This window comes from Sipha flava, unplaced genomic scaffold, assembly GCF_003268045.1.
Source record: "Sipha flava isolate LNK unplaced genomic scaffold, YSA_version1 32_pilon_pilon, whole genome shotgun sequence".
Lineage (NCBI taxonomy): Eukaryota > Metazoa > Arthropoda > Insecta > Hemiptera > Aphididae > Sipha > Sipha flava.
In genome coordinates, this window is record NW_020273018.1 from 2,906,708 (window position 1) to 2,932,442 (window position 25,735).

General features: G+C 28.9%; 5 protein-coding genes and 2 pseudogenes across 6 annotated transcripts; 3 read left to right on the top strand and 4 right to left on the bottom strand.

Moving 5' to 3' along the window:
* Positions 1-561: 561 nt before the first annotated feature.
* LOC112686977 lies at positions 562-1,715 on the bottom strand. The gene is made up of 3 exons (XM_025559474.1): positions 1,598-1,715; positions 935-1,492; positions 562-869 (listed from the first exon to the last, which is right to left on the bottom strand). The coding sequence occupies exons 1-3, from the start codon at positions 1,713-1,715 to the stop codon at positions 562-564; spliced, it is 984 nt and encodes a 327-aa protein (XP_025415259.1).
* Positions 1,716-5,642: 3,927 nt separating this feature from the next.
* On the top strand, positions 5,643-8,688 carry LOC112687063 (annotated as a pseudogene).
* Positions 8,689-8,761: 73 nt separating this feature from the next.
* On the top strand, positions 8,762-9,597 carry LOC112687065 (annotated as a pseudogene).
* Positions 9,598-12,425: 2,828 nt separating this feature from the next.
* Positions 12,426-13,086, bottom strand: LOC112686978. Its single transcript, XM_025559475.1, has 2 exons — positions 12,797-13,086; positions 12,426-12,715 (listed from the first exon to the last, which is right to left on the bottom strand). Exons 1-2 carry the CDS (start codon positions 12,963-12,965, stop codon positions 12,426-12,428), a joined length of 459 nt encoding a protein of 152 aa, XP_025415260.1. The 5' UTR covers positions 12,966-13,086.
* Positions 13,087-13,746: 660 nt separating this feature from the next.
* Positions 13,747-14,622, bottom strand: LOC112686979 (zinc finger MYM-type protein 1-like). The gene has a single exon (XM_025559476.1). The coding sequence runs from the start codon at positions 14,620-14,622 to the stop codon at positions 13,747-13,749; it is 876 nt and encodes a 291-aa protein (XP_025415261.1).
* Positions 14,623-16,721: 2,099 nt separating this feature from the next.
* Positions 16,722-20,844, top strand: LOC112687045 (putative neutral sphingomyelinase). 2 transcript variants are annotated; one of them, XM_025559573.1, is made up of 8 exons: positions 16,726-17,135; positions 17,201-17,374; positions 17,816-17,999; positions 18,455-18,655; positions 19,113-19,229; positions 19,456-19,600; positions 19,665-19,732; positions 20,766-20,844. In XM_025559573.1, the coding sequence occupies exons 1-8, from the start codon at positions 17,104-17,106 to the stop codon at positions 20,769-20,771; spliced, it is 927 nt and encodes a 308-aa protein (XP_025415358.1). In that variant the 5' UTR covers positions 16,726-17,103; the 3' UTR covers positions 20,772-20,844. The 2 variants fall into 2 exon arrangements, with proteins under 2 accessions (XP_025415357.1, XP_025415358.1); XM_025559572.1 differs by lacking the exon at positions 20,766-20,844 and having other exon boundaries at positions 16,722-17,135; positions 19,665-19,998.
* A 509-nt stretch (positions 20,845-21,353) lies between these two features.
* Positions 21,354-21,645, bottom strand: LOC112687046 (protein GVQW3-like). Its single transcript, XM_025559574.1, has one exon. It carries the CDS (start codon positions 21,631-21,633, stop codon positions 21,379-21,381), a length of 255 nt encoding a protein of 84 aa, XP_025415359.1. The 5' UTR covers positions 21,634-21,645; the 3' UTR covers positions 21,354-21,378.
* Between the last annotated feature and the right edge of the window lie 4,090 nt (positions 21,646-25,735).

The window sequence follows — 25,735 nt, forward strand, 5'->3', positions numbered from 1 at the left end:
CGTCAAATACAAATCTTTTTTTATGTCCACTACAAATTCTATATAGAACTCTTGACATGATTTAAAAAACTTAAATATTTCATTTGAGTTAACAACATTTTTGTTTTTTAAATTTGTTATTGAATCAGTAGCATTTATACCAATATAAATTTAATTTAATGGAAGATAATATTGTGACAAATTAGGAGAAACAGTCATGATTGAGTCAAGGTTTCTTATATACTCAATAGTCATAAAATTCATACTTATAGTTTTCAATAACTTTTCAATTTCAGATTTTAGTAAATTTAGTAGAGGCCCTTCACCTTGAAGCAAAGTGTTGAAATTTGTCAGGAGACCAAGTGAATATGACATGAATTCGAGGTAGATTATACTATAGGAGTTTTCCATGGTACTATAAATTAATTCAGATATTTTGGAGGGATCTTCAAAATTTACCAGTCTAAAATATTCATTGAGAACAGTAAATTGTTCTAATACTCTATCAACGCACGATTTTAGTGACAGCCAGCGAGTTGTACATGGTGACAATATTTTATGTATTTCCACTTGAAAAAATTCCTAAAAGGCTTTGTATTTGGTTTGACGTGAATGACTCCTACTAAAATGAGATCCCACATTGCGCAATAAATCTTCAATTGAACGTGGTAGTTTTAGACAAGCCTTGGATGCAGAAAGATGAATCATGTGACAAGAACACTTAATACAAGCAATACCTGGAACAGCACTTTTCAAGTTTGTAAAAACAGAGTGAAATTGTCCGGCCATGGCATTAGTTGTGTCTGAAGAAAATCCAACCATCATATTTTTCTCTAAATCTTTATCTGAAGCACACTTCAAAAGAGTGTCCGTTAGATCGTCGGCTGTTCCTAAATAACACAATATTATAAAATAATGTAATATTTTAGTAATAAATTAAAAGGATATGATTTACTTGAAAATGTTTCAACCATATCCAAGAATTGAGTTTTTACAGTCATAGTTTTTGTATGAAAATATATTATGACAACCGCACACTGTTTGACTTCAGAAATATCTATAGTTTCATCCATTATTAGTGAGTAAAAAGTACCAGGTTGTTTAAGTTTATCACACAGCTCATTTAAAAAATTATTTCCTAAAACATTTTTCATAACTGCCGTTGCTTTAGTTCTCTTTAGAGTCAATTTTATGGCAATTTTAGAATCAGAAAATATTGTACTCAGTAGAGGGGTAAGTGTGTCAGACAAAGAAAAGGGTAAATTATTTTTAGCAAAAAGGGCAGTAAGTTTCAATTCAGCAATTCTAGTTTTTTCGGTCAATGATGATATTTTAAAAATTTTATTAACAGAATTTTGTAGCACCACTTGATTAGAATTTACAATATGTTTGGCGGATTGTCCGTGTCTCTTAATTTCAGTAAGGTGAGGACTCAAAAAAGAACTGCAAACACTACAATAAGCTATTTCTTTTTGTTTTATGTTCATTTTGGTAGTAAGCCAATTTTTGTACTCTGTTATAGTTAACCATTTTTCATTAAATTTTCTAACGGTTGGTTTTTTTTTTTTTTTGTCTGTTGTTGATTGAGAAGCTTCTAGCTCTTGTTCAGTAACCAAACTTGAATCAGCAGTAATCAAACTCAACAAAGGTTTCGGTTCATCAATGTTTTCTATTACTTTTATAATCAATTGAGTAGATTGAGTGTCAGGCACAACTTTTTTAAGCCATTTATCCATTGTTATTAAATAATTTTTATAGATATTTATAAACATAATAGGTAACAGCTATAATTTACTTGATTGGTATTAACATTTCACAATTGTATTGTTTGTAATTTATATTAGTATTGAATTTCGTATTTTCGTGTTATCAATTATAATTTACCGCGGTCGCATTGTAATCATTGTAACCACAGATATATACAATAACTAGATTGCTAACTGATTATGTCAGACGCATTATGATTATGAAGCCGAAAGCCTTATACCTAGTATAAGGTCTATGGATTATTATACAATTACAATTAATGATAATATAATAATAAAAAAAAATCTTATATATAACTTATAACTTGTATTACAATACATTTCAATTTAAATCTCTATGGTATATATTACCACATTTTTTTGTATTTTCATAAATACCACAAAAATACCACATTTTATACAATACCACACCATGTACCACAATTGGATAAAATTACCACCGTATGTGGTAATTACCACATCATCGGCAACACTGGCGCGAAGAGAGAAAGCTCGGCGCGCGAAAATGGCCGTGTCGTCTCGGAACGGCCGTGCTGCGATAAGGCAAGGTAACCAACCTAGCGGCGTCGAGCGTGGTGAGGGAATATGTGGCAGTGTGTCCGCCTCAATATATTATATAGATTTTATCTTAAATCGTAGATAATACACAAAAACAAACAGTTGTAAGTCGTAATCATATAACAGTACAATATATTTTGTTGATAGTCGTAACCATTGTATCAATGAGAAAATTTTTTTGTTTTAAGTTCATCATCAATTTTATAAAAGTAACAAAGGTCTTGCAGTTACCAGTTTATAGAAAATTTAGTATAGGGAGTTAGGGAGTGAGGAGAAAAGCCCCTCATTAATACTTGACGTCAGTTGCACACAGGATTTTTTTTGGGGGGAGGCAGTACTCGACTTGGCAAAATTATTGAAGGGGGACTCTGTTTGCTTAAAAAAAATTGCGTCCCCAATACTTATTAAGCGTTATTGTTATAACATCATAATAGTAGGGAGACGCTCGAATTTCTAAAAAATAGAAGGGGTACGCCGTCACCCTGCGTCCCCCCTCAAGACGAGCACTGGGGAGAGGGGTGTTATCCTATTAATAATTTTTTAAAGAGATAAATAATGTATAGTCCTAACATTATACTAGTATAATCAGCCCTCACCCACCGTTTACACCAATTGATAGGTAGGTAGGTACTATTAAAATTTGATATTCCCCATACTAGATTTTTTTATAGTTCGACGTCTCTGCTGCCATATGATAGTTACTACATGAAATAACGCATATAACCATAATTTATTTTAGTAATACATCACTGTGTAGATCAACACAATCTTATCGGTAAGTCGAGTAACATTTGTAGGTCACATATTAGACCGTTACCCCATATATACAAATTTCTTGACTATAGTGGCGGATCTACGGGGGGATATAGGAGATAAATCCCCCTATGGATTAAAAAAAGTTTATTTATTATGACCAGTATTGCCTTAATCAAGACTTGTTATGTGCGAAAATATATTAAATCCCCCCCTCCTACGAAAAAATTCTAGATCTGTCACTGCTTATATACTATAATAGGATAAAAATATTTATAGTTCATAAAGATTAAAAAAAAAGTTAACTTTTCATTTCACAAGATATTATTCTCATTCATAACTATATTTAGTAGGATATTATTAATATTAAGTACATAATACTTAAAAAAAAAATAACAATATAATTTTTGAGGAAATTAAAATATTGTTTCATAAGTAACTAGATAAAATATTTAATATTCACAGGCACGGATAAAAAGGGGGGACTATGGAGACTAAAGCCCCCCCTTATTTATTAGGTACAACCATATTGGAAGTTACTTAAAATATTTAAAAAATTAGATGCAAGAAAGATTTCGTACAAATAAATATGCACAACAAATTATGGCAGTAACTCACTTTACTAGCCCCCCTTTTTTCATATCTAGATCCGCGCCTGAATATTCGTACACATTTATGTATTTAGTTTTTTACACGTGTTTTTCCAATTGTATTTCTATATATCTGTGAATAATTTACAATTTTACTATTAGACGGGAGCGTCATCACCGCGCGTCCGCATCACTGAACTAGTAAAACCACATTAATATCTATGTAATCTGTGATTATATATAATTATAGAACACAGATCAGCGAGTATCAAGCGTGAGGTGGTCTACCAGTGACGTGCCTGTAAAACATTTTTTTTTTTTTTTGGAGGGGGCATAAATTAATTGCACAATTTTTTATGGTTATAATATAATCTGAAACTTTATTATAAATTATTACTAAATACTTAAAAAATGAATTATATAACAAAATCTAAATTTCTTTTTTTACTGTCAGCAAATAAATCAATAATTTCGTCAACTTTAACTGTTCTGTATCTATGGATATTAAGCAAAGCTAACCCAACCAAGAGTTCTTCGCCCATGTTTGACCTTAACCAAATTTTTAATCTAAGTTTAAAAATACAAAGCAATAGGATAAATATAGCGGTTCTGATCCCTACTCCCTACTCCCTACTCCCTACTCCCCACTGATCGACCACGTAACCTATGTATATTTCTCCCCTCCATGCATGAATGATCCACCCTCACCCCCACCACTTTCGCCGTCACTCGGTCGCGTACCACTACTGCAGACGCCGCTACCCACCCCACCGGCAGCGACGCAGCGTTCCCAGGAATATTAGCCGACCAATACTTAAAAAAATATATTAAAATGTGATCTTATGCTTATACATTTATAATTCATTCCTATTTTAACGCTCTGCTTAATGTGCCCAACTTGTCTCCAGAGTTTCGCAGACATTTAGTTAAAGATATTAAAATGTCTATTAGTGAATAAAACATTATAATTGTCTTTAGCCGCCAGGATGTCGCATTTTAACGATTTTGTTCTGAAAAATCTTAAATGCCATTAACTTATGGCATATTGATTAGCGTGATCGTGTTTGATTCGTTAAAATATACATTAAGCATGTACTAATACAAATCGATACCTACACCTACAAGTGTCACTAGCCATTCAGTACATCTCCAGTGTTATGCTCTAGTAAACGTACAAATATCACACCGTCTTTAAATATTTCCAAGTGTTTATTATATTAAGAATATATACTTAGTATTTTTTTTTTCCAAGTGTTTATTATTCTTTTTTTTTCCCCTGTATTTCATATATACTTTATACATTTAATAATGTTTAAATGCGATCAGTGCATGTCTACCTTTACACGTAAAGACAATTTGGTTTTCCACTAAAATAAGCATAAGGGTGTGCGTTTATCATGTACTATATGTACCAAATCATTCGTGAAGAAATCAAATCTCAATAGACATATAAAAAATTCCATGGTATGTATATTATATTTTTTTATTATAAATTAAAACAAATAATTATTTATTTTTATAAATATATCTACAATAATTTATTTTTATTAGGTATTACTCGCAATCATCCACCTCACAATAGTATTATAAAGTCTTCTTCACAAACCATGGTATCAAACATGCAGGCAGGACCTTCAAACCAGTATCAAACTATTCAAAATGTATGCAATCTACGGGATAACGATAATGTGTGTAAGGAGATACTTATGGAATTTGAAAACGAGGGCTTGAACGAAAATATACAAGGGTAGTTTTATTTTTAATATCATAAAAATAATATTAACTTAAGGATATAGGTAGAATATAGGTTTTTTTTTCTATTTTTTTAGTAACATGTAAATGTTAGTTTTTAAAATTTAAATATTTTTATACAGTCTAAGCTATATTTTAATAACATGAACAGAGTATAAGTTAATCAGTTTCCAAAATGTGTAGATTGTTATAAAGTGTTAGCTTGATTTTAATACTATAGGATTATAAATTAGTGTAAGGTTAATATCATCGATAGAGTATGAGATAATATATATATATATTTTTTTTTAAAGATTCTTATACGACTATAGTCAATGGTAAACGCATTTCCAACGTTAATTCTACTTCAGCTATTAAGGTGAAAAAAGTGCGTATGGAACTGGTTAGATCCCCAGGTCTTGTAGAAATTTTAACATCAGCAAACCGTAAAATCGTATGGTATTACGCTAAAAATAATGATAATGTTCAAAATTATAACATATTTTTATACTCATTGAAATCCAATTTAATACATATACTGGAAACACATCTTAAGAAAAACGCCATTAAATTTAATTTAAAACTAGAGGCCACTTATAATATCCCGTGTGTGGAAAATTCCTCAGAAAATCGTGCATTCAAAACATCTGCAGTCGATTTGTTTAGAGAGTCGGATATATCAGCACTTGTTGAGGAATCTTTTATAAAATTATTAACGGAAGAAGAGACTTATTCGGAGAGAGGAAGTGGATTCGCGCTAGAAGCTGTAGATGGATTGTTATTAGGGGTGTATAAATATATACCAATGTCTGCTTCATATTATATAGCCTTACCAGATAGTATCGATAGAAAAAAGGGTACAATCAATCCACAAAATACTGATAAATATTGCTTCAAGTGGGTTATATTAGCTAAGCATGTAACGGAGGAACCGAAATGTCGTATTGGTGAAAATTATCGCTGACACGAGGGGAAATATATTTTCGATGGTATCTCATTTCCAACTCCATTATCTGATATAAAAATATTTGAAAACAATAATCCACTCGTCTCCATAAATATTTATGGTATTAAAAAGCATTTACAACCACCGAAAAAGTTCCCAACATATGAGGTTTTCCCACTCCGAGTTGTAGATGAAGAAAAACGAGATCACTTTAATCTGTTATTAGTGACGGAAAATGATAATACACATTACATATATATATATCTAATTTTTCGAGACTTGTTCGGCCACAAAAAAATAGATATGAAAGCAAATTATTATTTTGTAAGCAATGTTTTACAAGTTTTGACAATATACCTCGAAAATATCAATTGAGTGGACAGGCTGCGTTAGAGGAACATAAACTGATATGTGGATTACATAAACCGATATTACCAGTTATGCCAGCAGAAGGGGATTTTATAAAGTTTGATGCGTGGAGGAACACATAACGACATCCCATCGTTATATAAGCTGACTTCGGAGCACTTCTGTTGAAGACCGATGGTGAGAAGAAGGGGAAAAACACACAAATTATTCACAAACACGAGCCTATGAGTTTCGGGCTTTTCGTCAAGCCGTTCAATGACGTTCCATTAAGTCTGCTTAAGGAATATGATATACCGACTAAAATGATTATTTATCGTGGTAGTGAGGAACGTGGTGATGTAGCGAAACGTTTCGTGGAGATGGTGACTGAAATATCTTTAAAGATAGAGAAATTGGTAAAAACAAACGTAAAGATAAATATGAGCGCACGTGATAGAGTGGATCACGAGCTTGCAACTCACTGTAATCTATGTTGTATAAAATTTACACCACTTCATGAGACACAACATCGAAAAACGGCCGATCACTGTCACCTTTCCGGAAAATATCGTCAAGCTCTATGCAATATGTGTAACCAAAAACTTCAAACACCTGTTTTTGTTCCGTGTTTCCTACATAATCTCTCGAATTATGATGCTCATTTTATAGTGACAGAATTAGGATATGATACGCATAGTATTACAGTTATACCAAACAGTGAGCAGAAGTTTATTTCCTTTTCCAAATACGTATCAAATACGTTTACAATCAGACTCATAGACACTTATAGATTCATGGCTTCGAAACTTTCAAAGCTCGCTAAAAATTTGTTAACTCCTGACTTTTCTAAATTTTGCGAGACTGGGAAACATTTTTCCACTGATGATATGATCCTTGTAACCCGTAAGGGTGTCTACCCTTATGAATATACGGACGCGTGAAATAAGCTTGATGAAAATGCGTTACCGGATAAAGCCGAATTCTACAGTATCCTGACTGAGTCGAATCTAGATGATAAAGAGTTAGAGCACTCGATGAAAGTGTGGAGACATTTTGGATGTAAAACGATTGGTGAATACTCGGATCTATATTTAAAAATTGATGTATTGCTGCTGACAGACATTTTCGAAAATTTCCACGATGTGTGTATGAAGGCTTACAACTTAGATCCTGCATACTATTACACCGCTCCAGGGTTTTCATTTGACTGTATGCTTAAATACACCTCAATGAAGCTGAAACTGCTGTCAGATTATGATATGTTGTTGATGTTTGAAAATGGTTAGTATTAGAAATTATTTTATTATTATTAAATAAACAAATTATTGAATTAAATTTTTTTATAGGTATACGAGGTGGGCTGGTGCAACCTAGCATGCGTTATGCTAAAGCTAACTGTGAGAAGGTACCCGATTATGATGATATGAAGTCACATTCGTGGCTGGTTTATCAGGATTATAAGTATACATATATTTATTTTTCTCAAAAATATTATAATATGCTCTGTAATTATTTTTAGGTAACAATCTGTACGGTTGGGCGATGTCACATTGCATGCCCTATGGTAACTTTAAATGGGTCAAGCCGACGTTGGATGGGATCAACGATTTGAATGAGACTTCGCCCATAGGACGAATATACGAGGTAGATGTGTCTTATCCTGAATACCTACATGATAAGCATAATGACTTACCATTTCTCCCTCAAAACGGTATACCTATGGGCTCGAAGGTAAAGAAACTGATGGTGACATTCGAGAGGAAAAACAATTATATAATACACTATCGTAATCTTCAGCAGGCTATAGCAAACGGGTTGATAGTGAAAAAGTAAACATATTTTTATTATTTTTTTTTAATTTATTTAACATTTATAACATAAATATATTATAGGTAAATAGAGTCGTGCAATTCAATCAATCTCCTTGGTTAGCCGATTATATTAATTTAAATACTGCGATGAGGAAGAACGCTACGAATGACTTTGAGAGAGATTTTTTCAAACTCATGAATAACGCTGTATTTGGTATGTTAATATATTGATAAACCTTTATAAACTTTAAACATTTATCTATTCGTGTAAGGAAAACAATGGAGAGCGTGTGAAAAAGAATACAAATGGAATTGGTAACCAATGACAGACGTTTACAAAAACTTATAAATAAGAGCACCTTTAAACATTCTACAACGTCTATCGAAAATTTGAACGCTGTAACATTGGAAAATAAGATTATTAAATTCAACAAACCTTTCTATATAGGTAAACATCAAATTTTGTCTTAGCACACTTTTATTTTACATATTTTTTATTTTTTCATTTCTATAGGTTTTTCAGTATTAGACATCAGCAAAACATTAATGTATGATTACCACTATAACGTAATGAAAAGACACTATGGAGATAATATTAAGCTTATGTACACTGATACAGGTGAATAAATATACATATAAAAACCAATATGTGAGTATAAAAATACTAATTAATACATATTATTATTATTATTTTAGATTCTCTTGTGTATCACATCAATACGAAAGATTTTTACGGAGACTTGACCATCAACCCTAATTTGCTAGATCGAATGGATACGTCTGACCTGCCAAAGGACCATCCATGCTATATATATAGACGATCATAAAAAAATTCCCGGTCTTTTTTCCGACGAGACCAAGGGCGACATAATGACTGAGTTCTGTGCGTTGAGAGCTAAATCATACTCTTATATTTTGGCTGGAAAGGAAAAAATCAAAGCGAAGGGAATCAGGAAGCATGTCGTTGATAACCACATGACATTAAACGATCACAAAAAGTGTTTGTTCGGTGTGGACGAGAAGGATGTCAGTAGAGACAATGTTTCCATACGATCGTTTAAACACAAGCTAATGACAATCAGAACAAATAAATTAACACTGAATAACTGATACTGAATATTAGGATTTGTAAAAACACTTTGTATATATTCAAATAAATGTAATAAAATTTAGTTAGTTTTAATATATTTTTGTATATTCATGTAATTAATTCTATATATATAAATAATATCACTTGCAACCTATAACCATGTATTGACAATTTTAGGATACCTAAGTTAGCGTGAAAAGAAAAAAAAAACCAATGTTAAAATATTATTAAGTTTATTAAATACAATTACATTTTTAAGAATAATTTATAAACCATTTCCTTATAGCAAATACTTTGTAAAATGTACATTGTTTAGGATTAAATTCCATATGAAAAATACAACAAGGTAAAGTTTCGTCATCACATATTTGATCCAAACGAGGGCAGCCCAAGTCTTCAATGTTGATGAGTGCCACGTGAGGTATATACTCCACGAGAACTTGTTTTTTCTGTTCACCTTTGACGTAAATGCAGGTGAACTTTAATGAATTCAATATTCTTCCGACTTCTTCATACTCGATGTCACCGTATTTTATTGATAGTTGATGATAATTACGTTCTAGCCACTTGTTGGTTTTACGACTTTTATTATCCTGCATAGATTTTGAATGTTAAAAAATCCAATGTTGAGTCGCCCAAGTTTCTGTGTCTACCACAAACATTTCTTTAATCATATATTTTTTGTTTAAACCAAGTACGCATTGCATGTCCAAGATGGCTGAAGGCATTATGGTTTGTCTTTATAATAAGTTTCAATAGTATTGAGTTGACTAAGTATAGCTGGTATTTTGTTTTTTAACCCTTCTGTACTTTCTTTGATTAATTGTAATGATACTTCACCTCTTGTCATATGCTCAGCTATTTGTACACATGTCGATTGTATCACTTCTACTTGTTCTTCTTGAACTTGAAGGGATTTATGATTTTCTTCGAGTAAATATTCGATTTTATCCAATTTAGACGTAAATGATTTTATCGTCTTTTCGAGATTTATTATAAATTTATTTGTTTCACTAGCCTGAGAGGTTCCGAACATGTTCATGTCTGTAGTTAGACTGATACTTTTTTTTAACATCAATCGTATTTATCCAACTATTATGCGTATCATCAAACCCAAGCCATTTAACAAAAATTTTGTCCCCTTTCCTACGGATAATTTTCTCTACTAAGTAGTCATTCGGATAATTTGTTTTCAATAATTCTTCTGAATAAAAGCAACCGGCGATAGGTCTTCCCATATAATCTTGTAGTTAATAAGTAATAGGTAAAGTTTCATTTATTTTCACAATTTTAAATATTTCTGTAGACCAGCTGGGTAAATAAGCTTTCGTAAATAACCCTTTATACGTGCTTACACGAACGTTATCACCAATGTTAAATTTGATTTTCCCATTAATAATTTTTCGTTGTTTAATTACGACGGTCATTGGATCTGCATCAGCTTGCACTGGTGTCATGCCTATGGTTCTGTGTTTTGAGTTGTTGTACTCGTTAATCAGTTTCGGTAAAATAGAAAACCACTTGTGCGAGCCCTGCACCGTAAATTATCCAAACATTTTTTCTTTCAATGTGCGGTTAAAACGTTCAACAATGCATGCTTTCGTGATGCTAAAAGTTAAATACTTGTGTATGTTATACTTCTTCATCAATGCGTCGAATGTAGAATTATAAAATTCTTTACCGTTATCGAGCTGTAATAATTTTGGTGCGCGTTTAAGCAGTATTTTCGGCATTGCACTGGAAACTTCTTTGGCAGTTTTAGATTTTAATGCTATTGCCCATACAAATTTTGTAAAACAGTTTATAACGCATAGAATGTACTTGTATCCCTTGTTTTGCTTTGAATATGGTATCATTTCGACCCAGTCGGCTTGCCAAAGATCGTTTTTGCCATAAACATTAACTCTACGCCTTGTGTAATTTTTTCTAGCAGGTTTGTGTAGTTCTATAGCGATATCCCGTTTAGACATTTGGAATACGTTTTATTATTCCGGCTTTGTATAATTCCACGTAAATAGATATTATTTTGTTGGAAACGCCTGTATTACCAGCAGCTTGAGATGCTAAGAGTAATCGCAATCGATCGACAATCTCGTTAGGATCGTTCCAATATACTAAATTATGTTTTTGTAACTTTATAGCCAGTCCACTGCCAGATGAAAACAATTTGATAATAATGTTTTTATATTTATCCCCACCACTTTTAATCTTTGCACCATCTAAGGTTAAATGCGCTGAAGTTTGTACTAATATCAATTTATATTTTTCTAATTCTTGCTGTGTATAATGATATGGATATTTTGAAAACAATAAACTCACAAGTCCTGGTGTAAGAATATGTGTCACTCCATCAATAACTAATGTATTTCCAATGAATTTTATTATTTTATTACCTAGTTGAATGATACCATTTGGCAGTTTTTTCGGACCATATGTTTTATTAACTTAAATTGAAGATGTAATTGATACATTCAAAAACCTTACTCTCGTGGACAGAAGGATGGAGTTTTAAATAGTATAATAATATGTAAATGAGGATTTCTCAGATATAAATTGTGTAAGTTTAAATAGTATTTATTTTTATATTTGCATATTGAATTAAATAAATAATTTATAAAATTTAAAATATTTAACTATACTAGTAGTCTTAAGTACGAGAATCTTTGGCTCATTTTTTTTAAGGGGCCCCCCCCAGTAGCGGCTCGTGAGTAAATATTCTGGGGAGACTTAAATTATATAACATAAATTTCAAATAACAACGAACAAGAAAAACCTTTTTATTGAAAAAATGAATTATTTTAAATATTATTATTTCATTTAATATTTAATTAATATTTTTAACATAATTTAATACTAAATTTGTTTATAAACTAATTCAATTCTTCGATCTTTTTTATCTGCAAACTCATCAATAAGATTGTATACAAAGGTTGGATCCTTTGCCATATCACCCAGTAGATTTTTTTCAATCGCCAAGGATGATAAACTTGAAAGCCGATCATTGGTCATTGTGTTTCTAAGAAAAGTCTTGATACGATTTAATGTACTCATAGACCGTTCACTAGAAGCTGTCGTAGATGGAATAGTTAACACTAACTGACAAAGTTTAGTCACCTGAGGATAAATATCTTGATGTAAATCACCTGTGAATTTCAAAGGAAAAATTAAATATAATATGAAAATTAATGATATTTAATTTGAATGAATTTATTATTATCACTTACTTTTTATTATAAAATCTAGGAGTTCATGAGGAGGCAAATGTTTTTTATCATCCGCATAAATTACAGCCAATTCATTGCGTAAACGATCTGCATCAAAAGTATTAGGGTACTGCTGTAATAACTTGATGAACTTTGCCTCAGGAAATTGAGTGTAGTAACTTTTAAACATTTTTTCATTTACAATTTCTACAAACTCTAGTTTTGGAAAATCTTCAAATCGTATGTTAATTTGGACGATTAATGAATCTAGAATTTCATATGTAATTTTACGTAATTCGTTTCATTTTTTGTCTTCGTACTCTAAATTGTTGTTTAATAGTATTGCTTCGTCACAATAGTTATTCACATTTGTATCATTTCTTAAATCGGTCAAATTTTTTTTTAAATTTTGAATTTCAAAAATGCAAGATTTTATATTCGAAAGTGATTTTAATTGGAGAAAGTTAAATACATGATCTGTGTATAAAAAAACTTTGCCAAACAAAATCAAAAAATATACGAAGTTCGCATCATTTAGCTTATCATAAAGACCAGATGCTGTACAAACGGATATAGGGTCCCAACCTGGTTCTTCAGTTACATGTAAAACAGCATTTTTGAGGTCTAAAAAATGTTTTTTTATTGTGAAAGCAGCTCTTGAATGATAATTCCATCTAGTGTCAGATTGATTTGAAAGTTTAAAACCTTGTTCTCTTAACAACTCACTTCTTTTTGTAGACCGACTAAAAAACGTGTGGAACATAGTTAGATTGCAAATAAAGAGTTTGACTGATTTTATTGTCTTCGCTCCGTGTAACAATACCAAGTTCAACTGATGTGCGTAACAATGAATAAATAATGTATTTGGATAAATTTGCCTTATAAGAAATTGTACACCACTATTTTCTCCCGACATAACCGATGCACCATCATAGGTCTGACATATAATTTTATTTCCAATTTTCCACTTATTAATTTTCAGATAAAATTATATCTGCTAATCCAGAGGCTGTTTTATTCTTTGAAACGTCAAAAAAACCAATAAATCGTTCTACAATTTTTTGTTCTACAACATACCGAAAAATTATGCTCATTTGGGATCGGCACGATACATCAGTCGTTTCATGTGCTTGAATAGATACGTAATTAACTCTTTGTATTTCATTAAAAATTTTTGAATTCAAAACGGAAGTAACGCATTCAATCAAATTATTTTGTATCATCTTAGATGTCCCTTTAAATATTGCCGATGACAATAAGTGCTCTTTAAGCAACTGCTCTTCTTGAGCCAGTAGCTCGAGTAATTCAAGATAATTCCCCTTATTTAAAGATTTATTATTTTCCCGGTGGCCACGAAAAGCAAGTTCTTGTTTGCCCAAAAAACAAACAATATGTATCATACGTGCTATTAAACGTCTATTTATACCGACCTGTTCGTTATGTTTTACAGCAGCAAGTCGTCGACCTTCTGAAACCACGTGTTCAATTCGGACTTTACCCAATAGATGACATTTTTCTTGATTAGTTAAATCATTTTGAGAAATGGCGTGTTTTTCTGATTTCCTTAAAAAAATTTTTATTGATGACAATCCATTAACACTCCATTCCTTTTCCCCTCCAAATATTACACAAGTAAAACAAAACACTTTATTTCGTTTATCACAACCAGTAAGCCATGGAAATTTATTATACCAATTCTTTTGAAATGTTTTAATACCTTTACCGTCTTGACATGTTAATAATAAATGAGGAGTTGGGCGATTAAGTTTAATTTGATTTTTTTGTTCGTATGTTAAAGCATTAAAACCACTGGTTAGTAAAAATTCTATTATATTTTCTTTTTGCATTTTAAAATATGAACAAATGCTGAAATGCTTTTATAAATGTAAAATTTAATAATAAATGTTAGACGGATATACGTATAATAATTATTAAATAATTAATAAACCGTGAATAAAACGTCTAAAGCTAGTAAAAATAATTAAACACGAGCTACACGGCGCAGCGGCACGGCAATTACTGTCGTGAACCCAGGTTCAAAAGCGTCTATGATACGCAGCTTATTCTCCCCGGCTCCCTCCGACCAACTAGCCATGTCATTATATGTTACGTTTGCAACTGACGGGCTTCAGTTTCATTGAACTGGTGACCGTCGTAATGAGCCGTAATTACCCGCAGAATGACTAAAATAGTATTTCTATCGAATAGCTATTAATAGGTTTTCGATTTTGTGACTTTCAATTTAATATAATTATAAACAATGAAAACGATATAATAATATATTTTAAATACAAATGAAAATATTTCTATACATTATTATTTTTAATTAATTATATTATTTACAAGTAGCTAGTTTATTTTTAAGAGGAGACGCAGTCTCAAAGTCTTCCCTGACAAGCTGCCCCTGGGCCCCCCTGCGGACAAAGTCTACGCAAGCCATGGTAAACACATGTCCGGGAGCGTCAAGTCTCAAGGGTGGCAACATATTTTAGCAAAATTAATTTAAAAATGATGTACCTAATAAAAAAAAAATTAAACAATAGAAAAAAGAAAATACTATGTTTTATTATGTTATAATTTGTTTAATTTGTTAATTAAAAAAAGTATTAAACGATTTTCATTTATAAGTTATGGATGAAATAATAAGTGTTATATTATTATTTTTTTTTTTTTTTTGGGGAGGGGGCATAAATAATATGCCCGGGGCACCAAATTTTTAAAAACAGGGCCGACGGTAATTATTCTTATTTTTTCAAAACCTCTCCGAAATTTTTTTCTGCGTCCGCCACTGGTTGCACACCTTATTATCTGCACAGTGACTATTTTCTTGATTAAGTAATACATTTAAGAGTTAAAATACTATGTTTAACTTATATTTTTTAAAAACATATTAAATACTTATAATCAGGGCTCGTAAGTTCATGCATTTGCATGTTTTCTTTGCTAAATTGGAGAATATGCTAATTGAGATAGAAATCCGTTTCATAACAATAGTAATAAAAATCTAAAGTTAAATAGAGCATGTTTTTGAATGTTTTGTGTCTATTGGCATATTTGGCAATTAGTTTTTTTTTTTTTGAGTTATTAGTGCATATTATTTTATCTAAATTCAACGAAATCGTTTTTTGTGGAAGTCAAAAAAAAAAATTAGATCAATAAATGTTTGAATTCATTCTTATTTACTTTTCCGAACTTGTTTATAAAATTTTAGTATTTTATCAATATTTTTATTTTTTTATGACATTACATTTAAGTTAAATGGAGTACCACGAAAATAATGTTATTGCGCACCACTACCACTCTCCTAATACAATTAGTCTATTTTCGTAACATTCGTTCATTAATTATAATTTTAATAAAATGTAACCGAAGAAAAAATAAAACTTTTAAAAATATAAATAGATGATTCTTATTATTATAATAAATCCTTAAACTTTTTTTTTCGTACATAGTTAAAGATTTTTAATGTATATTTGATCAAATGTTAGTGCTTTATCGCATGTTTATTTATGCGCTTTTAGTGCATAAACTTACGAGCTATGATTATAACTGTATAGTGTATACTGTGAAACAATGTTTATATATTGCATACTAAATTAATACAAAAAAAAAAAAAATTCGTACTTTTCGAACATAAACATTGATTTTTAAGTTTGATCATTTCGTACATATACATCAATGTTTAATCGATTAATCGAAAACAAATCATCGATGTTGAAACATTAATATATCGACCTAAAATATTAATGATTTTACTTTAGACAAAATTCCTGGCGCATACGTGGTAAGCACTTGGAACGTTGAAATTTGTCCTGACGCAGATCCAATCTTTGAAATCTGACTTCAATGTTTCCTATGTGCAACGTCACGAGTACCTTATCTCGTATAATATAGATATCTGTGCGTGGATATAGCAAAAAAGTGATAAGTGATAACAATTTTACTAATTACATTTTTTTCTGCGTGTAACAATTATAGTTACCCAACACATCAAATGCAAATTATATTAAATTTCTTAACTATAGTATAATATTGTTACCTAATGATTTAACATTAATTGGTATTGTTACTCGTCATAATCTTAATTGTTGAAATGTGATTTTCATAAAAAACAAATTAAATAATAATTTTTAACCCACAAGACGATAAATACATTTACTAGTTACATAGTATATTAGATTGGAGTTTTTTGAAGTGGAGTATTAGTAACAGACATAAATGGTGCTTTGTTACAGTTGTAATAGATACAACTAATTTTATTGTTTTACATACATTTTTAATTTTTAGTACCTATTTGGTTATTTATACCTAAATCATTTTTAAATACAATGAAATTGAGTGTATTTACATTGAATATATGGTAAGCTTTTCTTATAATTATAAAAACCCTACTGTGTTGTATTAAAAACAGATATATCATTTCAGGGGTTTAAGATTAGTTTCAGAAAATCGAACTGAAAGAGTAAAGGCATTAGCTAACAGATTGAGAAACGGTGAATATGATATTGTATGTCTTCAAGAATTATGGTGTGAAAATGATTGGAGATATTTGAAGGAATATTGTAAAACTAAGTTTAAGTACATTCATTATTTCAATAGGTAAGATGGTTTTAATATAGAAGCTATATATATATCTATCATATAAGGTAAAAGTGGCTAATTTATTGATATTATATGTCATAATATGAATTTAAGTCTAATAAAGACCTAATAACAGTTCCAATTTCCATCAAAGGCCTTGGTGAAAATATGTCCATAGTAAAAAGTTATTATGAAATCAAAAGTATAGAGATAAAATAAGATATTCTCTCATTTTCAAAGATATTAATTTAACTATTGTCCTTACTAATGTAGTGAAGTTGTTATGCTTGTCAAATTCTCAATTATAAAAGTCTAACAATAATATATTTAAGCCTTTAATTTATCTTAAAATGTATGTACAGTGTCTAGGAACTTCATTGTCACTGATTACAATCTAAAAATTTACTTAGATGGGAAAAATAATTAATATGAAAATTAAATATTGTTTTACCTTTTAAGTGGCATGTTGGGATCAGGAATGTGCATTATGTCTTGTTACCCAATCATTGACATTCATTACCATTCATTTATTTTGAATGGTTATCTACATATGGTGATGCATGGAGATTGGTTTGGTGGCAAAGGAGTTGGGTTATGTCGTATTGATGTACAAGGATTTGTTGTTGATGTATACACTACACATGTAATTTTTTTATATATTTTGTTGGATAAAATATTTATATAATAACACCTAGCATAATTGTGTAAAGTACACTAATAAGTTAAGTCTTATATATTCATAATATTATTAATAGATATATTCTATAAAAATATAGTATATGAAAATTGAACATTTAAATATAACAATTTAGAATGTTTAGATTCTTAGTATCAGTTATCCATTTTACCTACGTTGTGAATATTACTTTAAATTAGAGTATTTATTTTTAATAGATAATGCAATAATAATTATTATATTTTGTTTAAAGTTTTTAAATCTTATTTTATATTATTTAAAATAATTTTGAAAAGTATATTATAGAGACAATATCCAATGTACTTAATAATGATATTTTAAGGCCTACTTTTTTTTTAAATTTATTAATACCTATAAATATTTTTGCATAGTCAATTATAAGTAACAATTTTTATTTTTAGCTACATGCTTGTTATAATCCATCAAATGATAAATATATAATACATCGAGTTATTCAAGCATTTGAAACAGCAAATTTCATACGTATTACATCAAATAGTTCTGACTTAGCAATTTTAGCCGGAGATATCAACTCGGATCCTAATGACATTTGTTATAAGTTAATAAGCTTTGGTGCAAATATGAAGGATTGTTATTTAGCTGTAAGTATTTCGGTGTTTGAAGTTATAAAGTTTAGAAAATTAAAAAATTTAGAATCTAAACAAACCATAAGATTTTTTTTTTTTTAAATATACAAATATATATATTATAAATCAAAATAAATTTAATATAATAAAAGAAATTTATTTTTAAACTATCTTTTTTATAAAAATGATTATATAAACTAATGAAGTTATTACAAAAATACTTTTATTTTATTTTTTGTTCATTTAACTCTACTCAGAATCAATTTATGAATGAAATTAATACTTATTCTTTTTCAATTTATAATACTAACTATACTAAAATACAATTTACACTTATTAGCTAACTAAAATTAATGTACAATACTCATTCAATATTAGTTTTTTTATATTTTTTGAACCTTTTTTATAAATACAACTGTAATAACTATAAAAAAAAAAAACTGATACTGATATTATATATTTTATTTTTTAGTGCCCATCAAATAGTGTAAAATGTACTTTTAGCCATCCGCAAAATTCTTATAGAAATCCAAGTGAAGGTGAATCTCGTATAGATTATATACTATATAAATTTAATAAGAAAAATTCAGTAAGTATTCAAATATATAAAATTATTTTTACAATGGAGTTCTTATTATATTAAATTAATTACAGTTTTAAATTATAATAACAATATTCTAAGAATAACATACAAGAGTTTTATTATATAAAAGCAAATATTTTTATTGTTTACTTTATTAAAATAACTGCAAAAATATAATAAAAAAATATATCTTTGACTATACAAGTCTTTATAATATATTTAACAAATTTAGGTCAGTGTAAAAGAACATAGATATGCATTACCATCACGTGTTCCTGGACAAAATTTTAGTTATTCAGATCATGAATCAATTGAAGCCGTGTTTGAGATAACAGCTAACAAAGATAATTTTGACAAAGATATTAAAATTAATGACAGTAAGGAACTTTTATAAATTTATAGAAAATATATTATACTATTTATAATTATATCAATTTTCAGATTTACTACGTAAGATTGAACTACAAAAGTTGAAAAATGATAGCCTTCAAATTTGTAATGAAAATTTGGTAATAAACCAAATAATATCAATAAGGCATTTCATACTTTTTTTAATACTTTTAATTTTTATCTATTGGCAATCTATTTTACCACTGAGCTTATACATGAATAATCATTACCTTTTAACAACTTTTATTATAATGATATTATTGGCTACAATTGTGTTAATTTATAGTTTAGTTACTAAATCTATAGAACGAAATTGTGTGCAGGGTTTTTGCCAGCAAATAGAAATTATATTTTCATAATTAAAAAGGCAATTTTTTTATTTTTTATTTTTTGATAAATTATAATTTAATATTTATAATTTCACAAAAAAAATTATCATTATACAAAAATTATTTATGTTTAGAAAATGTATATTTTATTCAAAATTCTGGTGGAAATATACTTTTATACTATATTTTATAATTTATGTATGTATCCATTTAATGAAATTGACATTTATTATACTAAGTGTATAATTTTTCAACTTTTTCATGAAGCAGTAATATTTTCCACTGTGATATATTTAATTTTTAGGTTAATTTTATGATTCAATATGAAATTAAATAGTATAAATGACAATTTTTTTTCTTTATTTTGCTTAAATAATTTAGTTTATTTTAAATTGTATTATTTATTATTATTTAAGATATGCACTAGATTTTTATGAAATTATCTATGTATGTACTTAGTAATTGGGTAGTAAAAATATAAAATTAAAATTTGAAGTAAATTATTTGTAACTTGTAAATTGTTATGCTTGTTAATTGATCAGATAATTTTATTTGAAGATTTATCAAATATACGAGGTGTGACAAAAAAGTATCGAGATTTTTCTAGTAAAATTATTTATTTTTTAAATTTTATAAATTAATGATTATCATCTTCAAAGTAACTACCTTCAGCATCTATACACAGCTGCATACGTTGCTACTATTCTTGAAAACAATGTTGCCAATCGTTTTCAGTCAGCCCTTTTAGAAGTTCTGCCGTTTTCATTTTTACATCATCAACTGTTTGAAAATGGGTTCCTTTTAATGAACTTTTAATTTTTAGGAATAAGAAGAAGTCACAAGGAGCCAGGTCTGGTGAGTACAGTGGATGTTGCAATATAGAAATTTTTTTTTCAGTCAAAAAACGTTGAATTGAAAATGCACTGCGAGCTGGAGCATTGTCTTGGTGAAGAACCTAGCCATTCTTCCACAGATCTAGTCGTTTTTTTCTAACTCGTTCTCTCAATTTAATTAATACCTCTTTATAATAATATTGGTTGACTGCTGTTCACTAAGCACCCATTCAACAAAAATTATTCCCTTAATATCAAAAAAAATAATGAGCATTGCTTTGAATTTTGACTTGCTCATTCGTGCTTTCTTAATTCTTGGGGAAGTTGGTGTCTTCCAATGCATGGATTGCCTTTTAGTTTCAGGATCATATGTAAAAATCCACGTTTCATCACACGTTATAATACTATTTAATAAAAATGGATCGTTTTTGATAATTTTTAAAGTATCTGAACAAATTTTTTTACGATTGAATTTTTGATCAACCGTCAAATTTTTAGGGACCATTTTGGCACACATTTTTTCATGTTCAGATTTTCAACTAAAATTTTACAACACTTTCTCTATCAATATTTACCATCTCTGCTACAGCTCTTAATCGTCACTTAATCGACGATCTTGCCGAATAATTTGTTCGATTTTTTCAATGTTTTCATTTGTTGAAGACGTCCAGGACGATCATCGGCTTCAACGTCTTCTCTTCCACTGCTAAACCGTTTATACCATTCAAAAACATGAGCTCTGCATAAGCATTCTTCACCATAAACTTCACTTAACATTCGAAACGATTCCGTGGCAGTTTTTTTTAATTTTACAAGAAATTTAATGTTAACTCGTTGTTCGATTTTTAAATCTAACATTTTTCGGCAGTATTGTCGAACTAGCACTAATCACAAGGCTAATAACGTATGAAAAAATGAACCAATTTTGTCAATACTTATAGTACTTTTAGATAAGCGTTTTCTTATCGTATTTCAATAATCGTTTTATGGATAACGTAAATAGTTTATGTTATACTTAGAAAGTCTCGTTATTTTTCTGTCATACCTCGTAGTATTTAAAAATTATTGTACAGTTAATATGCTCAATGAATATAAAATATTATACTATGTTCAACCTATTTGATGTAAATAATTTGTATCATGTGCATTGTATAAACTGATTTTTTGGTCAATTAGGTAGTTATTTTATGCAAATTTATCAAACAATTTAAACTTATTGGTCACATACATATATTAAATATATATATTTCATCTGTAACATAGTAGGAGCCTATGTCCGTTGACAATATTTTTCCTTATATCAGTTCTTTAGTAATTGAATAGTAAATAATATTAAATAACATGGAAAATGAATTATTTTTTTAGAAGTTACTAGAATATTGTACTACAAAACTAAAGAAAAAAATCATTAAGAAAAGTAAATGCAAATTAAAGATATTAAAACTGAAACGTAAGAATTTAATTAAAAACATCATTATTATAAAAATTAAATATAATAAATAAAAATATTTTTTTTGTTCTTTATATACAAAAACTCGTCGAGAGTATTATTTACTTACCATATATGCAGTAATTAAAATAGTGGATCAAAAGTTTTTGATTAGTAAGTTCACAGAAATCAACGAAAATATTAAGTAGTCCAAAAATAAAACCTAACTCGGAATTAGTTTTTTTGATAAATGTACGGACTTACTCTCATTTAGGCCCAGCTCAAATGTTTACTCACACCTAGGCAAATTCAAGTTTTGCAGCCCCTTGCATGTAAATACTACATCAAATAATTTTTTTTTACATAAGAAATACTAATACAGACTTAATTCTGAATTCATTCAATTTATTTATGTAAAGTTAAAAATTTATTAAATCAATACATTTGCAGACAAATAAATCACTACTAATTTAAATAATACAAAATAATATATAGTTTATTTTTTACTATACATAATTTGATTTAAGTCGGTAGGTACTAGAAATTGTAATTTTTTTTAAAAATTATCTATAATATCAAAATGATAAAGCCGCCTTAGGCGTGGACCTATGTTTCCCTCCTCTTGATTCGGGTCTGCTCTCACTGTTTAGTTTAGTATACCCACAATTAATTACATACTAAGTTAATTTATTTAATTAATTATTTACAGTTAATTTTGAAAATCAAATATTTCACAGTGTGGATAAAATTACTTTTATCAGCTTCATGAAAAAGTCGAAAAATTTTTAATTTAGTGTAGAAACACGTCAGTTACTTAAAATGAGTGATTTCACTAAGTGGTTGCGATATATAATACAGAGTAGTACAGCATATTTTATTGCAATAGCTATTATATGTACCTAACTGCATACACTTTCCTTTTTTTTAAAACTTATATTAACTATTACTTCTATAACTATGAAACCATTGTTTGAAACTTTCACTCCTACTGTAGGAGTCCCATTAAACCACCTGGTACTAATCAATAATTAAGTTCTAAATATCTACTCTTATATAATTGTTTACAAGATGATTAGATTTTCAATTGTAATATTTTATAGTGTTCATATCAATTTGTTTCTAAAAAATAGAAATAAAAAATTCAAAAGTTATTCTTCTCAGCTGGTTAAGGAATGAAAATAGGAATTTGATATTACGTTTCTCATATTTGGGTTCAGAATACAACACGGAAATTCGGTAATTAGCCGTAAACTAATTGACTGAAATCTACCTAGAGCGGGGCACTTCAATAGGGCGGCATTTTCAAAATTAACTCGTACATTTTTTATAGTTGTATCAGTATTTTAAAATAAAAATATTTGAATTAATTCATTCGTGAAAACCACTTACCTATATAATAAAATAATATTGTCTAAATTTATTATATAACTTTCTATTACGGCCTATGCTGGGCGTTTTCAATTATTCCAAGAATATAAATAACCACACAATCACTTCCGCGATTTCCGATAGTCGCAATAGTGATGGGTTTTGAATAAAAATAGTAGAAATAATTTTTAAGTCTTTTACATATAATTTTATACATATAATAAAAAATTAAAATTTTTTTTATGTTTGATATGTCACATAAAATATAGGGGAAGAGATTAAATTAAAATTAGAGCTCAATTTTTTTTAGAGGCAGCAAAATTTGATTTTGCCTAGTGCATTATTTTTGCTTAAGCCGGCCCAGCTTTCAAATAGTTTGCTACATATTGGTAAAATGCTGATGAATCTATATGAATTGATTAAGTGTTTTGGTTTGTTTGGTTTGGGTATCATTGTTACGGTAAAAATTTCCATATTAGGAGAATATAAAAATCTCAGTGTGGTGTTATAAATTAAAGCTAAAAAGAGAATAGATTTGTGCGATAGCTATTTCAAAATGTTGGTTATTAAATCGTATCTAGGTGTTCTAGAGGTTCAACATTTATTTATTTAATTTTTAATTTATACTGGATTAATTGGTTTTAATAGTAATGACACGGTTAGGAACTGTTTAGAAAATTTGATAACGATTGTAACTGTTTGATATTTGAATTAATATCGCCATGTGACTTTAATATAGGTTATATATCTATACTTTTTTATAAAATTTTTTGTGTTCAAACCTACGAGTTTACTTATTTTCTGTATATGAAATCAGATTTCAAAAATTAAGTGTTACTAAACAAGCCTTTAAAATCATAGCCTTTAAGATCACTTTAAAATTAAATTGTAAAACTTATATTACTTATAATATCTTTATTGCCACATATGCCGATGACACAGCTTTATTATGCAATCATAGTGATATGTTAACAGCACACTCCACTCTTCAATCACATCTTACCCAAATTGAAAAATGAGCTTCAAATCGGAAAATAAAAATAAATGCAGATAAATCGTTTTTGGTACCATTCTCCTTAAAAAAATACCTCCCTTCTGCTCTTTTTTTCGGTGGAACTGAAATACCTGTTGTAACATAAATAAAATACTTAAGGTGTGATTCCTATGGACGCGTCTGCAGACGCGCCATGGCGCGGCGCGATTCGAATTTCAGCCGCGTCGCACTAATTTACTTGATAGATGCAGGGCCGGCGTAAGGCTTAACGACGCCCCAGGCCAAAATCCCAACTGACCTTTTTTCATACAACATGTAATATCATATTACTTAGAAAAAAATGTTGCTCGTGGACAGAAATACGGAAAAATTATATAATATGCTCAACTTGTACATATTTTGCTATAGCCAATTTTTTTAATCACATTATAATGGCTTGACGCGATCCCGATTAAACGATAACAAATATTCAGGAATTTTTATATTTATAGAGTAACATATATGATAAAAACTTTTATGCTAAACCATAGTAAATATAATATATTTAAATATTATTTAAAATATACTTATATTATTTTAATTCATGGTTAAACGAAATTACCATTATAATTATCAATACTTCAATACGAACAGTGGCGGCCTGGGCACACATTACTTGGTCGGTTAAATAAAAAAGGGGCCCTCCATTTAGGTACAATTAGAAACACATAACATATTTTTTTAATACATTTATTATAAAAATTGCCTTCTTGGCTATACTAACAAGTTAAATAATTAAAATACATTTATGAAATTTTAACACTCGAAAATTAATTAATAATAAATAATAAACAAATTATGAATATAGATGATTAATATACAATCAATTTTTTTAATTCTGTTGATGAATATGCATAACAACTTATTATTTCTTCTAAATCAGGAACTTTATCACTTTCAATGCTAATAAGTAATAGAGGTTCTAATAGTTCTTGACTTATTGATGATCTTAGTCTTATTTTGATTATTTTTAATTTGGAAAATGATCTTTCACAATGTACTTGTGTGCATGGAAGAGTTAATATAAATTTATATGCCATGTACAGATTAGTAAACGCAACTGTATGGAAGTTATACTTGTATAATAATTTCATGACGCATGGTATACATTTACTACAAGTTGAATTTTT